This window comes from Puntigrus tetrazona, chromosome 17 (assembly GCF_018831695.1).
Source record: "Puntigrus tetrazona isolate hp1 chromosome 17, ASM1883169v1, whole genome shotgun sequence".
NCBI lineage: Eukaryota > Metazoa > Chordata > Actinopteri > Cypriniformes > Cyprinidae > Puntigrus > Puntigrus tetrazona.
The window spans coordinates 4,274,343-4,289,836 of record NC_056715.1 but is presented as its reverse complement, the minus strand read 5'-3'; the positions used below and the strand labels follow the sequence as shown (position 1 = coordinate 4,289,836).

General features: G+C 36.4%; 1 protein-coding gene across 7 annotated transcripts in view; it reads left to right on the top strand.

Moving 5' to 3' along the window:
- The window catches only part of nid2a (nidogen 2a (osteonidogen)), a 33,386-nt gene extending 17,907 nt beyond the window's left edge, over positions 1 to 15,479 (top strand). The window contains exons 10-28 of one of the 7 annotated variants that reach the window (XM_043262832.1): positions 231 to 359; positions 1,623 to 1,748; positions 1,841 to 2,068; positions 2,588 to 2,824; positions 3,387 to 3,623; positions 5,040 to 5,267; positions 5,654 to 5,890; positions 6,357 to 6,593; positions 7,185 to 7,412; positions 8,357 to 8,584; positions 8,986 to 9,213; positions 10,039 to 10,263; positions 10,424 to 10,593; positions 10,678 to 10,807; positions 10,879 to 11,050; positions 13,152 to 13,309; positions 13,495 to 13,618; positions 13,977 to 14,086; positions 15,033 to 15,479. In XM_043262832.1, coding sequence (XP_043118767.1) covers positions 231 to 359; positions 1,623 to 1,748; positions 1,841 to 2,068; positions 2,588 to 2,824; positions 3,387 to 3,623; positions 5,040 to 5,267; positions 5,654 to 5,890; positions 6,357 to 6,593; positions 7,185 to 7,412; positions 8,357 to 8,584; positions 8,986 to 9,213; positions 10,039 to 10,263; positions 10,424 to 10,593; positions 10,678 to 10,807; positions 10,879 to 11,050; positions 13,152 to 13,309; positions 13,495 to 13,618; positions 13,977 to 14,085 — 3,431 coding nt within the window. In that variant the 3' untranslated portion in view covers position 14,086; positions 15,033 to 15,479. Of the gene's footprint in view, positions 1 to 230; positions 360 to 1,622; positions 1,749 to 1,840; positions 2,069 to 2,587; positions 2,825 to 3,386; positions 3,624 to 5,039; positions 5,268 to 5,653; positions 5,891 to 6,356; positions 6,594 to 7,175; positions 7,413 to 8,356; positions 8,585 to 8,976; positions 9,214 to 10,038; positions 10,264 to 10,423; positions 10,594 to 10,677; positions 10,808 to 10,878; positions 11,051 to 13,151; positions 13,310 to 13,494; positions 13,619 to 13,976; positions 14,087 to 15,032 lie in introns of all 7 variants that reach the window. The other 6 variants (XM_043262831.1, XM_043262829.1, XM_043262830.1 and 3 more) reach the window with 6 other exon arrangements.
- Positions 15,480 to 15,494: the final 15 nt, after the last annotated feature.

The following is a 15,494-nucleotide window of genomic DNA, read 5'->3' as shown; positions in this document are numbered from 1 at the left end:
GGCCTGTTCCCACGCACTCCGACAGGGATGACATCCCTCGCTATCTTCCTCTGTCATCACAAACGGCAGGATCGAGGTGTGCTTTATCTCTCCAGCACCTGTTTGATGCACACCACGGCACCTCGTACAGCCTTTTAGACACCCAGTGTCCAAAACATGAATCTTGTAGCGTAACTGGTTAACATTAGAGCATTATGGGTTGTAACTGAGTAGTTATTCTCTCTCTGTAGATGTGGATGAGTGTGCAGAAGGTCTGAGCTCCTGTGGTGCTCATTCTTACTGTGTGAACCTGCCTGGAAGCCATCGCTGTCAGTGTGAGAGCGGATTTGAGTTCGGATTTGTCGGTCGGACATGTCAGGGTAAGAAACATCTTCATTTCCTGTGCCTGGATTTGACACAATTTTACCAAACTTGTGTATTCCACATAAGATTTATTTATTCATCATTCAGAGGCAATTGTATATTTAACTCTTTACAGGAATTGGGCAGATTGGAATGAAAAGTGGCATGTCATTCTTCATATAAATTACTATTTGAAAATTAAACTCCCAGACAGTGTAATTAATTATTAAATTATTTGTTACATTACTTGTTTTAATTTTTCTTTCTATTATACTTATTGCCACAAGTTTAAGGCCAAAAGTTATGTGTTCATATAATAAAGAAAATAATAAATGTATATAATATAAACTACTTCTGAAAAATACAATATTTATTAATAGAAAAGTCTTATAAAATAATTTCTTAATTTATTATTTGTTTACATATTTTTTAATTTAATATTAATATTATAAAAAATGCAAAATACACTACCTTTTACTGCCTAAAATTTGTTGGTAAAATTTTCTTTTATTCTAAAATGTATGCTTTTATTCATCAAGGATTTGTAAAATTTTGCAAAAGTGACAGTAAAGACATTTATACAGTTTTAAAAAAGATTTCAAATACATTTAGATTTTTTATCTTTTTAAGAAGAAAAATCAAAGAATCAAAACATTGCTTCGAAATTGAAAATAATAAAAAAAAGAAACACAATGAGACTAGGGTAATAGTTGCAGCAATTTATTTGCAAAAATGACATTTTAAAATGTATTTAAATAGAAGATGGTTATTTTCAATTGTAGTAATTCAAAATATTACGACTTTCACTGTATTTTTGTTCAAATAAATGCAACCTGAGCAACACAAACCTTTTGAATGATAGTGTACATTTGTTTACCATTATAAAACTGGATCTTGCTTGTGGCATTAACATGCATGCTGTGACAACAATTTGGCATTTTACCGTTTTCAGTGTATAGCTGAATGTTGTAGGTGAAGGGTTTGCAGAGCGGAGAGAGGCATGGGTAACCAGAGATGCTGGGGAAGGGAGGGTATTTTGGAACAATGACCCAATGTCCTCGCTCAGGGAATGTGCGTAGGAGACACGCAGCTGAAGAACACGAGGGGGTCAGAGGACAGTTAACTCTTCTCCTTCCTGTACAGTGGGCTCGGGTGGGATAGTGGGAGTTTGGAGCCTTCAGGCAACAGCTAGAATGACTCAGACCAACATTCTGAGAAACGCGGTTAATGCGCTGTTTGTTGAGTTCTGGATTGAGTGTTGTGTTTTGTGGTTTGTGCAGATGTGGACGAGTGTCGTGAGCAGCCGTGCCACACCCAGGCCTTGTGCTCAAACAGTCCGGGATCTTTCCGGTGCCAGTGCCAACCGGGATACCATGGAGATGGTTTCCAGTGCCACCCTCAAAATGGTAGCTGTTTATAGTTATTTGGTTTCGGACATTGTTTGTTTCATTCAAGTTAAGTTACAAGTTCTATAATATATGGTTGATTTGCATTATAGGTCGCCCCAAGACCCATTGCGAGCAGCACAGAGACAGTCTTCAGAGCGGAAATGGTGGTGTTCGTCCAATAGGAGCCTTCATCCCTCAGTGTGATGAGGAGGGTCAGTACACACCTCAGCAGTGTCACGGGTCCACAGGTCACTGCTGGTGTGTGGACAGTAGAGGACAGGAGAGAGCGGGAACCAGAACTCCACCCGGAACACCATCTATTAACTGTGATGAGCCTGGTAAGAAATAGGCCTCCCTCAACAGGTCGTCCGTCTTATTTTGTATAATATTCCTTTATTTAAAGTAATTAAATAATTGTCATAGGATCTATTATAGAGCAGTAGCAATTGCTCTTTTTGAATCTTTAAATTCTAGATGATTCTAGATTTAAATTTTAATTAAAATATTATTAAAGTACATTAAAAGTTTGACATTGGGTTTTTTATATTTAAAATTTTAATTGAATTTTACAGCAATTTTTATTTTTTCAATTTTGTGTATTTGTTCATTATAAAATGTTAATATCCATTCATTTCAATTAATTATTTTTATTGAAGTTTTGCCATTTTAGAACTTCAACTGAAACTTATTTTATTTTTCTTAGTCGCCAAGGCAACACTTATGATTTTTTTTATTTAAGAGGAGTTGAATGTTGTCAGAACCACCAGCGAGATTATCAAAAACTCTATAAATTTACTGCAGTAACTTTATGGCTGAGAGGTGTGATGGGAGAATAACAAACTCTTTTCTACCCCAAGTGCATCCAGTGCGTCCCAAGACCCATTGCGAGCAGCACAGAGACAGTCTTCGGAGCAGAGATGGTGATGTTCCTCTGATAGGAGCCTTCATCCCTCAGTGTGATGAGGAGGGTCAGTACACACCTCAGCAGTGTCACGGGTCCACAGGTCACTGCTGGTGTGTGGACAGTAGAGGACAGGAGAGAGCGGGAACCAGAACTCCACCCGGAACACCATCTATTAACTGTGATGAGCCTGGTAAGAAATAGGCCTCCTCAACAGGTCATCCTGTCTTGTTTCATATAATATTCCTTTTTTTAAATTAATTAAATAATTGTCATAGGATCTATTATAGAGCAGTAGCAATTTCTCTTTTAAATCTCTAATTTCTAGGTGATTCTAAATTTTAAATTTAAATTAATTTATATATTGTTAAAGTATATATTAAAAGTTTGACATTGTTTTTTGTGTATTTAAAATTATTATTTAATTTTACAGCAATATTTATTAATTTACTTTTGTGTATTTGTCATTTTTATTAAATTTTTTATATATCCATTAATTTCAACAAATTATTTTTATTTAAGTTTTAGCCATTTTAGTATTTTAATTCAAACCTACTTAAATTATTTTGTCGCCAGGACAATAGTTCAGTTTTGTTTGTTTTTTTTAAACATTTTTTTGTTTACATTTTAGCTAAAGAGGAGTTGAATGTTGTTAGAACCACCAGCAAGATTATCAAAAACTCTATAAATTTACTGCAGTAACTTTATGGTTGAGAGGTGTGATGGGAGAATAACAAACTCTTTTCTACCCCAAGTGCATCCAGTGCGTCCCAAGACCCATTGTGAGCAGCACAGAGACAGTCTTCGGAGCAGAGATGGTGATGTTCCTCTGATAGGAGCCTTCATCCCTCAGTGTGATGAGGAGGGTCAGTACACACCTCAGCAGTGCCACGGGTCCACAGGTCACTGCTGGTGTGTGGACAGTAGAGGACAGGAGAGAGCGGGAACCAGAACTCCACCCGGAACACCATCTATTAACTGTGATGAGCCTGGTAAGAAATAGCCTACAGCAGTTGTCCAAATGTTTTACTAAATGACTATAAAGAGCCAAAAAAAAAAATTAAAGGCATATTTTGCATTTAAATATAACTATATTATTTTAAATAGCCCTTTCTCTCCAAGTTTGTTAAAAAAAATCAATTAATTTTTTTATTAATTATTTGTCATGGGATTTGTTGCTGTTACTCTTTGGAATAGACTACTATTTAGAGGTTTTGGATGAGTAAGATTTTAAATAGTTTTTGAAAGAGGTCTTATCAAGGGTAGTTATAGTGTGAAATATCATAATTTAGGATATCTGTTAAAAAATATTTTAATTTACTTGTGTAATGGCAAAGCTAAATTATTAGAATCGTTACTCCAGACTTCGATGTCACATGATCCCTCAGAAATAATTGTAATATGCTGAGTTTATGATCAGGAAACATTTCTTATAGTTATCTGTGCTGAAAACAAATGTCCTGCGAAAGGGTTACTCCACCTCCAAATTAAAATTTTGGTACAGAAAGAAAACAAAAATAAGGACTTTATTGCAGCTGACACAGAAGAGCTTATGCTAATTACGTGCAGCGATACTCTCCAAAATTGGGCTATGGTGACACTTCAGTACCGAAATTTTGAATAAAGTCATTATTTTTCTTTTCTTTCTGTACAAAAAAACATTCTTGTTTCTTCATAATGTTATGGTTGAACCACTGATGGCAGATGGACTATTCCGACAATGTCTTTTCATAATCTTCTGGATCTTAACAGTGGTGATTATTTGGCAGTCAGTGAGACAGTCACAAGCCACCTGGTTTCATTTAAAACACCTTAAATTGTGCTCTGAAAGCAAACAAAGCTTTTTCGGGTTTGGAACGGCATGGGGGAAAATGATTAATGACTATATTTAGATTTTTGAGTGGTGTAACCCTTTAATGCTTTTGTGGAAACTTGGATTGTCTGATGTACTTAACAGCATTTATTTTAAATATTTGTTTTTGTAACAGTGTAAAAGTCACTTATGATCAAATGAATGCATCTTTGCTCAAAAGTATGAAATTCTTTTTAAAATCCCTAGTACAAATTCGACATGGGCTAATTATTTGGGAAAACAGACTCTTACCCTGAGTTTAAATAGCATAAAACGTGAAGAGATACACCTTTATTGTTGTATAAACATATTGCATTCCTCTTTGGAAAAAATGTAGGATTTTAGAAAGGTTGAGGTTTCTTAAAACCAGCTGTGTTTATATGGGCAATATTAACATCTGCAATATTATTATCAAACAGATAATAACTTTATTGGAGTTTAGAATTTGGCAACTCTTAAACTGGCACAACCCCCTTGTATTTCATATAAACAAAGGGTTCTGCAAAGGAGTGTAATGGAGGAATAACAATCCCTTGTGTATCTTGTATGCATCCAGTGCGTCCCAAGACCCATTGTGAGCAGCACAGAGACAGTCTTCGGAGCAGAGATGGTGATGTTCCTCTGATAGGAGCCTTCATCCCTCAGTGTGATGAGGAGGGTCAGTACACACCTCAGCAGTGCCACGGGTCCACAGGTCACTGCTGGTGTGTGGACAGTAGAGGACAGGAGAGAGCGGGAACCAGAACTCCACCCGGAACACCATCTATTAACTGTGATGAGCCTGGTAAGAAATAGGCCTCCTTCAACAGGTCGTCCGTCTTATTTTGTATAATATTTATTTAAAGTAATTAAAAAATTGTCATTGGATCTATTATAGAGCAGTAGCAATTGCTCTTTTTGAATCTTTAAATTCTAGATGATTCTAGATTTAAATTTAATTCAAATATTATTAAAGTACATTAAAAGGTTGACATTGGGTTTTTTATATTTAAAATTTTAATTTAATTTTACAGCAATTTTTATTATTTTAATTTAATTTTATTTTATTTTAGAGGAGTTGAATGTTGTCAGAACCACCAGCGAGATTATCAAAAAATCTATGACTTTACTGCAGTAACTTTATGGCTGAGAGGTGTGATGGGAGAATAACAAACTCTTTTCTACCCCAAGTGCATCCAGTGCGTCCCAAGACCCATTGCGAGCAGCACAGAGACAGTCTTCGGAGCAGAGATGGTGATGTTCCTCTGCCAGGAGCCTTCATCCCTCAGTGTGATGAGGAGGGTCAGTACACACCTCAGCAGTGCCACGGGTCCACAGGTCACTGCTGGTGTGTGGACAGTAGAGGACAGGAGAGAGCGGGAACCAGAACTCCACCCGGAACACCATCTATTAACTGTGATGAGCCTGGTAAGAAATAGGCCTCCTTCAATAGGTCATATGTCCTGTTTTATATAATATTCCTTTTTTTATTAATTAAATAATTGTCATGAGATTCTGTTTTTGTTATTTTTTTTAACTTTTTTTTTAACAGCAATTTTTTGTAATTTTTCTTATGTATATTTGTCACTTTTATAAAAATGTTTAAATATATCCTTTAATTTTAATTTAATTATTTTTATTTAAGTTTTAGCCATCTTAGAAAAATAAAATAAGTTTTGAATTAAAGTACTTAGTCGCCAAGGCTATATTTCTCGGGGGTTTTTTGTTTTTGTTTTTTTTTGCACATTTGTAACTAGATTTTTTTCAGTTTAGAGGCGCTAAAGAGGAGTTGAATGTTGTCAGAACCACCAGCAAGATTATCAAAAACTTTACTGCAGTAACTTTATGGTTGAAAGGTGTGATGGGAGAATAACAAACTCTTTTTTACCCCAAGTGCATCCAGTGCGTCCCAAGACCCATTGCGAGCAGCACAGAGACAGTCTTCGGAGCAGAGATGGTGATGTTCCTCTGATAGGAGCCTTCATCCCTCAGTGTGATGAGGAGGGTCAGTACACACCTCAGCAGTGCCACGGGTCCACAGGTCACTGCTGGTGTGTGGACAGTAGAGGACAGGAGAGAGCGGGAACCAGAACCCCACCCGGAACACCATCTATTAACTGTGATGAGCCTGGTAAGGTCATCAATAGGTCATCTGTCCTGTTTCATATAATATTTTTTTTTTTTAAAATTAATGAAATAATTGTCATGGGATCCGTCATAGAGCAGTAGCAGTTTCTCTTTTTAAATCTCTAATTTCTAGGTGATTCATAAATTTTAGATGTTGGTATTTAAATCTAATTCATATGTTGTTAAAGTATATATTAAAAGTTTGACATTGTTTTTTGTATAATTAATTTTTTTATTTAATTTTACAGCAATATTTATTAATTTACTTTTGTATATTTTTCATTTTTATAACATTTATAATATACCCATTAATTTCAACTAATTATTTTTATTTAAGTTTTAGCCATTTTAGTATTTTAATTCAAACCTTTTTCTTTCTTTTTTTGTCGCCAGGGCAATATTTTAGTTTAGTTTTTTTTTTAAACACTTTTTGTGTACAATTTTAACTTGATTTTTTAATTTTAGAGGTGCAAAAGAGGAGTTGAATGTTGTCAGAACCACTAGCAAGATTATCAAAAACTTTACTGCAGTAACTTTATGGCTGAGAGGTGTGATGGGAGAATAACAAACTCTTTTCTACCCCAAGTGCATCCAGTGCGTCCCAAGACCCATTGTGAGCAGCACAGAGACAGTCTTCGGAGCAGAGATGGTGATGTTCCTCTGATAGGAGCCTTCATCCCTCAGTGTGATGAGGAGGGTCAGTACACACCTCAGCAGTGTCACGGGTCCACAGGTCACTGCTGGTGTGTGGACAGTAGAGGACAGGAGAGAGCGGGAACCAGAACTCCACCCGGAACACCATCTATTAACTGTGATGAACCTGGTAAGAAATAGGCCTCCTTCAACAGGTTGTCTGTCTTATTTTACATATTCCTTTTTTTATTAAATGAGTCTGAATTGCCTTACTTTATAGCCTCTGTGCACAGCCTTGCAGATTTTAGGAATCAGTTTTCCGCAAATGCCCTGAACATACTCTAATGTTTGGGTTGAACTGTTCTGGAATAGTTCTGTAAATACAACTTAACCACTGATTTCTAACAAACAAAGTAATTTTACTTTCACAACGAAACACGGCATCTCCAGAACATGGCGCCAGCAGCAACACTACAGCGAAAATAATAGCTCCGCCTTCTTTCTTTGTGTTCATTATTTGGATGGTGTTTGAAAATAAACCCACTCTTTGACGTAGAAAAATGGGGGGCGTGTTTAAACAAGCCGTTTTAGGGGGGTGTGAACAAGTCATGACTTTTTTCAAGAATATCTCGTTGGTCTTGAAACTTATCCTTTGCAACCTTAGGGATCCTATCTATGCACTAGCAGCTTGTAACATTCTAAAGATAAAGGAAATCTTGAAATCGCAAAAATAGCAGAAATAGCAGTTGCTATTTTTGTTGAAATATCTCAGAATCACAAAATTTTAAACTATTCATAAATTTTAGATGTTGTTATTTAAATTTTATTTATATACAGTTATAGTATATATTGTATTTGAAATGACATGTGGCCAAGTATGGTGACCCATGCTTGGAATTTGTGCTCTGTATTTAACCCATCCAAGTGCACAGACACACCATGAACACTCACCTGGAGCAGAGGACAGCCAATGCTGTGGCACCCCTGGCGAGAAGTTGGGGGTTCGGTGCCTTGCTCAAAGGCAGATCCACCAGCAAGATTATCAGAAACTCTATACATTTTCTGCAGTAACTTTATGGATGAGAGGTGTGATGTTCGAATAATAAACCCCTTGTAAATGTAATCTACATCCAGTGCGTCCCAAGACCCATTGTGAGCAGCACAGAGACAGTCTTCGGAGCAGAGATGGTGATGTTCCTCTGATAGGAGCCTTCATCCCTCAGTGTGACGAGGAGGGTCAGTACACACCTCAGCAGTGCCACGGGTCCACAGGTCACTGCTGGTGTGTGGACAGTAGAGGACAGGAGAGAGCGGGAACCAGAACTCCACCCGGAACACCATCTATTAACTGTGATGAGCCTGGTAAGAAATAGGCCTCCTTCAGTGGCCTCCTACGTCCATCTTATTTTGTATAATATTTAAAGTAATTAAATAATTGTCATTGGATCTATTATAGAGCAGTAGCAGTTACTCTTTTTGAATCTTTAAATTCTAGATGATTCTAGATTTAAATTTAATTCAAATATTATTAAAGTACATTAAAAGTTTGACATTGGTTTTTTTATATTTAAAATTTTATTTTAATTTAATTTCACAGCAATTTTTATTATTTTAATTTTATTTTATTTTATTTAAGAGGAGTTGAATGTTGTCAGAACCACCAGCAAGATTATCAAAAAATCTATGACTTTACTGCAGTAACTTTATGGTTGAGAGGTGTGATGGGAGAATAACAAACTCTTTTTTACCCCAAGTGCATCCAGTGCGTCCCAAGACCCATTGTGAGCAGCACAGAGACAGTCTTCGGAGCAGAGATGGTGATGTTCCTCTGATAGGAGCCTTCATCCCTCAGTGTGATGAGGAGGGTCAGTACACACCTCAGCAGTGTCACGGGTCCACAGGTCACTGCTGGTGTGTGGACAGTAGAGGACAGGAGAGAGCGGGAACCAGAACTCCACCCGGAACACCATCTATTAACTGTGATGAGCCTGGTAAGAGAGCAATACATAAAACAATACAATAACAGCTAACCGATATATCCATGTAGAGTGGAATTTTGCTCTAATGGGATTTAATGTGAATGGGCCTGCTTCTTTAAGCAATCAAACAGAAAAATTGTTCTTGGTGAATCATAAAACAGCTAATAAAAACCCATAGACTTACCTTACCTCTGTATCTACAGACCAGAATACTATAGTAGAACACCACTGAAGCAGCAGCAACATTATACAAGTGTTTGAAAGAGCACTATGCTGTTGTTTGTCAATTATAGGCTTTCTAATTTGCTAAGTAGTTTCACATCATGTGTAAGTAATCACTCTAATTTGCAGCAGAGCTCACAAAGTCCAGTCTGCCCTGCTTTCATCCAGATTACAAGAAGAAAATATGAGCAGCATGTTTAGTCCAATTAATGTGTCTTCTAGTTAGAAATGCTAACTATGTCATCTGACCGTTTTTTTAGCCCAAACTGACCATGACAAAGAAGGAAAGATGTTTTGGAAGTCTCATTAGATTATTTAACTAGATTAAATGGATCAGAGAACATATAGAAAATACACTAGTATTTAGTTCTTAGTGGATGTCAGAGGTTCAAGTTTAGATTATTATTTTATATATTTCTTTAATTATATAATTACCATTAACAAATATTAGATTATTTATAAATAAATGTAATTATATTTTTAATAATTTTAAATTATATTTATATATTATCATTAAATTATATTTATTTATTATCATTAAATCAATTCAGTAGTGTAAAATCATTCACGATTCATTAGGATTATTCATTAGCATTTTTCCCCTCTGACACCTAGTGCCTCCAGTCCAGCGTCCAGAGACCGTCTGTGAGCGTTGGAGAGCCAGTCTGTTGCAGCAATATGGAGGCCAGCCGGATTCCAACCGTTATCTACCTCAGTGTGACTCTGCCGGGGAGTTCAACCCTGTTCAGTGCTACGGAGACAGCGGCTTCTGCTGGTGCGTGGACCAAAACGGACAGGAAGTACCAGGAACCCGCTCACACGATGCTGTGAAACCTGCCTGTGAGTGTCACTTTCCTCATGGAAAAAGCACTGGTGAAATGATTTAATGCTTAGAAATACTAGTCTATTCTTATTTCTGTGTAATTTTATTATTTACATTCAGAATGAGGCCCAGCTAAATAATTTTTTTTCCAAGTTAAAATTATCTGCTACCTTTTAGGTATACCTACTGTGGCCCCTCCCACCATGCGCCCTCTGCCACGCCCAGATGTGACTCCGCCTCCATCAGGCACGTCCCTGCTTTATGCCCAGGGCCAGCAGATTGGAGTTTTGCCTCTCAATGGCACACAGATGGACAAGCAGAGATCTTCAGTGCTGCTTGCTTTACACGTGAGAACTGCACACTATTGATTGAAATTCTGAAATCCGCTGCTTCGAGAAAATACACTAATCCTCTCCTGTTTACACTTTCAGGGCTCTATAGTGGTCGGCATTGATTACGACTGCAGAGAAAGGAAAGTTTATTGGACAGATCTGGCTGGACGCACGATCAATAGAGCCAGTCTGGAACCAGGATCAGAACCTGAGATCATCATTAACACAGGTATGCTTACTTTACAAATTAATATATAGTATAATATAAATAATATAACATTATATAATCATCTTTTTCAGCTGTGACGAGTCCAGAAGGCCTTGCTATAGATGTTGGACGTAGGAGATTGTTTTGGGTGGACAGCACATCAGATAAGATCGAAACAGCGAACCTTGATGGAAGTGACAGGCATGTTCTGTTTGACACAGACTTGGTAAATCCCAGAGCCATCATCGTGGACTCCCCTACAGGGTATGTGCTTCGGACTGCTTAAAGATATCGAACTGTGAGCCAAAGCCAGTGCCTGAAATGAAAAAAGCAATGCATTTTATGTGAAACTTTGATTTTACTATTTTGTTTAAAGCTGGTCAGTATTTGAGTACTAGATTGTGTTGCATTTAAATATAATGTGTGTTTCTGATTTTGTCCCACAGTATATATAACCTTCATTATATTAAATTATATATAATTATTATAATATTGTACAATAAATAAACAATAAATAATATTTTTATATAATATATAAAATAAAAACTGCTAATGTAAAATCTGAAACGTATTATATATACCATCTTGTATGTTATTTTTTATATTTGATCAGATTTATTTTAAAATAATACATACTAAGTAATTTACATTTTAAAATGTATTAAAATATAATATAAATTTTATATATATTTTTAAATAATAATAATTAACTTTATTAATACCATACATTTTTAATCTTTTGTACATTTTCTGTGTTTTTATTTTAAGCACACCGGATCGCTCACTATTAGAACCACCATTAAAACCATTAAAATGGGCATCTCTGCTTAATTGATCCAGTTTTAAGGCTTTAAAGAACCGTCATTTCCCCTCCATCACAATTACCATGCTTCCTTTACACGAACGCTTCAAAATCATGATTGTGAAGAGTGTGACTGGGGGGAGAGAACAGTGCAAGACAGGCAGAGAGCGAGGAGTTTAGGATGTGTATGGGAGGCAGAGAAAATAAAAGGGCAAGACTACAAATCGGCCCCGATGCTGGTGTTGCTTCAGCGTCTGGCCTGGCTCTCGGGTCTCAGGGGAGGGCAGTCAACGTGTGGGCCAGCAACTCCACAAACACAGCCATCTGCAACATCTGGAGCAACTGAACGAGGGTGGAGGACGGGAGATATAACACGAACCTCATGGGCCATGAGAATAGCCGTTAATGCGTGTTTGTGTTTGTCGGTGTTGCGATTTGCGCTGTGTGCTAGTTTGTTTTTGCCGTCACGCATAAATGTGTGCATGCATGAGGCCATCTGGGTTGAAGTCTGATCTATTAGTCAAGAATTTTACGAAACAAATATTTAATTATACAAGCAGTTGTGCAAAACCGCGCTGTCAGCTGATTTCCCGCACACCGGAGTCGGTCTTGTAAATGCGTTTTACCTTAAATAGCCTGAAATTGAGATTTCGTGCTTCTTGATCCTCAGGGGGAGACAAAAAGAACACAATTTATGGTTATAAATCTTTTCTTTTTTTTGGTTCAGCAAGTCATTCAGCTTAGGCTACAGTGTAGGCTAGTTATACTTAGTATTTCCTCAGAGACCGAGTTCCTCTCAGAGGCCTTGCTTTAAAACATCTTGCTTAAATCAGCGCTAAATAGAGCAGAGACGTTTTGTATGTTTCTTGATTTAGGAAAACATGAATTTCAACATTTGCATGAAATTGAACCATCTCTCCACCCATGTCAAAAGCCTTATATCTCAATCTTGGCTTGTCAAGAGATTTTTAAAGAAGTAAGAATGATTTATTCAATGAAAAATATCATGTGACAGTGAAGGCTGGAGTAAGGTTCAGCTTTGTCGTCATTGGAATAAATTACATTTTTCTGTTCAGATGTGGTCTGAGCATAACACTAAATGTAAATTAATTATAAAGTACTATATTATTTATTTATTTATTCATTTTTGTGACCCTGGACCACTAAACCAGTCGTAAGTCTCAATAAAGAATTATTCATCATCTGAAAGCTGAATAAAGGGCTTTGGCATTTATGTATTAGAATAGACAATATTTGGCCGAGATAAAACCAGTTGAAAATCTGGAATCTGCATAAAAATCAAAATCACCTTTAAAGTTGTCCAAATTAAGTTCTTATTAATCAAAATTAAATATGAATATGTTTACGGTAGGAAATTTACAAAATATCTTAATGGAACATCATCTTTACTTGATATCCTAATAATTTTTGCCATGAAACCAAAATCGAAAATTCCTACAAATATCCTCTACAACTTAAAACCGGTTTTGTAGTCCAGGGTATTTATTGATATTTTAAAATAACACACTATTAATATGATGATTATAATATCTTTAATAACAGAACACTTTACTGGACTGACTGGAACCGAGAAGCTCCTAAAATCGAGAGCTCCTCGGTGGACGGACAAAACCGAAGAGTCCTGGTGCAGGATGGGATCGGGCTGCCCAATGCTTTGGCCTACGACTCCACCACACGCCAGGTCTGCTGGGCCGACGCAGGTATGGGCTTCACTCAAAACCCGCGCTATGAACCTGTTTTGTTGGGACCCGTTTGCAATGTAGGCTAGTTTTTGCTCACGCATGGTATGTTTGGTCCGACACTGTATATCTGAATCAGAAGATGCCAAAACAGGCCAGCAACAAAAAAAGTTACATAATAATGGCTTTTTGTGTGTGTTGGACAGGAACCAAGCGACTGGAATGTATATCACCTAATGGGACAGGAAGACGTGTGGTCCAAAGTAACCTGAACTACCCCTTCAGCATGGTCGCCTTCGCCAATCACTACTATTACACGGACTGGAGGAGGTAAAGCACATGCATGTACAAAACCATAAAACCACCAGATTTACCTACCAGATACTGTTCTGTTTATGAATGCTGTATTACATTTCATTTTTTGGTGTTATAAATAGACTTTCACTTCCATTTATGCACAGTATGTAACGTGTACAAGTAACGTGATGTGCATAAAAAGGAAACATGATGTAGATATTGCATATGTGTACATTAACATTTTGTTGTGTATGTTATTACAGTATTATAAAATAGCACCAAATTATTTATATTTGTTATGAGGTGCAATTTAGGTTAAATAAGACTGTGCCTTTATCAGTTGAATTGCTATAAAAATACTTCTTTTCTATGTTGTTCTGTGGTGTTTCAGGGATGGGGTCATTGCTCTCAATCGAGATAACCAGTCAACAGATGAGCACTTGCCTGATCAGAGGTCTCATTTGTATGGCGTTACAGTTGCTCCTCCACACTGTTTATAAGGTACGCATTTAACTCTTTTAGTCTTTCTTGTGTGCGTGTGTGTAATAATCATAACAGTTCTTTTAAATTGTAATAATTTACTAGTGCTGCCCAATGATTAATCGCATCCAAAATAAAGTTTTTGTTTACATGATGTGTCTTTATACACACTATATATATATATATATATATATATATATATATATATATATATATATATATATATATATATATATATAGTGTGTATGTGTATAAAAACACACACATATATACATAAAAGATGTTACGTTCATATATTTTATGTATATATTTGTTTACAATTATGCTGCATGCATGCATCTTTATATATACATAATAAATATACACAGTACACACATGCATTATGTAAACAAAACTTATTTTAGAAGCAATTAATAGCAACTAGTGAATTGACAGCACTAGTTTTTACTGAATTTTTCTTCAAACAAACGCAGCCTCTGTGAGCATAAGAGATTTCTAAAACATTTTTTTACCAACCCAAAACTTTTGAGTGGTACATTTAAGTACTCTGTATTGACTCTAGCGCTAGTGCAGTTCAGTAATCCTTCATGATTTAAAAAAATAAATAGCTTGAAAGATTTGAAACCGAGTGTCTGTATTCATACAGATACACCTGAAAGCGCATCACGTTTTTCATGTAGCAAACTCTTTTCAAACAAATAACGGAATAACATATTTCAGACATGAGCTGTCAGCTACAGGCACTTAAGAGAAAAGTACAAGGCCCCTGCTGCCGCCAAATCACTGTAGTTTTAACAGAGGAGATGAAACACTGGTGACACACCAGCACTTCAAAGCATGTCGGTTCTTTACAAACAAGATCAGAGTAAGTGTTTGTATATCTGAACCAGCATATGATTTCCCCTGGTTGAAAATGAAATGTTGTCGTGTTTGCCCAAACGTGGCTTTCCAACAAATTGTGTTACAGGGAGACGCTAATGAAAGAGCCAGCGTTACATGGTGCTATTTTGGGGGCGAGTGTTTTGGAGAGCTTGTGCTGTGGGGACTCGGAAGACAACGCGCAAGTCTTGACGAACGTCACCGTCAATGCCAAAGTGCAAATTTACAAACATGAATGCGTGGATATTTTCTCAAAATAGTTTTGTAAATTTGTTTTATACCTCATTTTTTCTTTCTACTGTACTTTTGTATGTGACTTTTTGTTAAAAAACCTAACAAATTAAAAAAAAAAATACCCTCAGATTTTAGTGTAACTTTTTAAATACTCTAAAACAGTATTTTAGTGAAAAAAGGTTCATGTTTTTAAGTGAAATTGCTTGAAACACCCAAAGTGGTCTTTTACCAGCCGTAATATTTTTTTAATCTTTTGTAAGATGTGATATTTATAACAATAAAATGTGATTGACAACTTTAATGTGTCTGCTGTTTC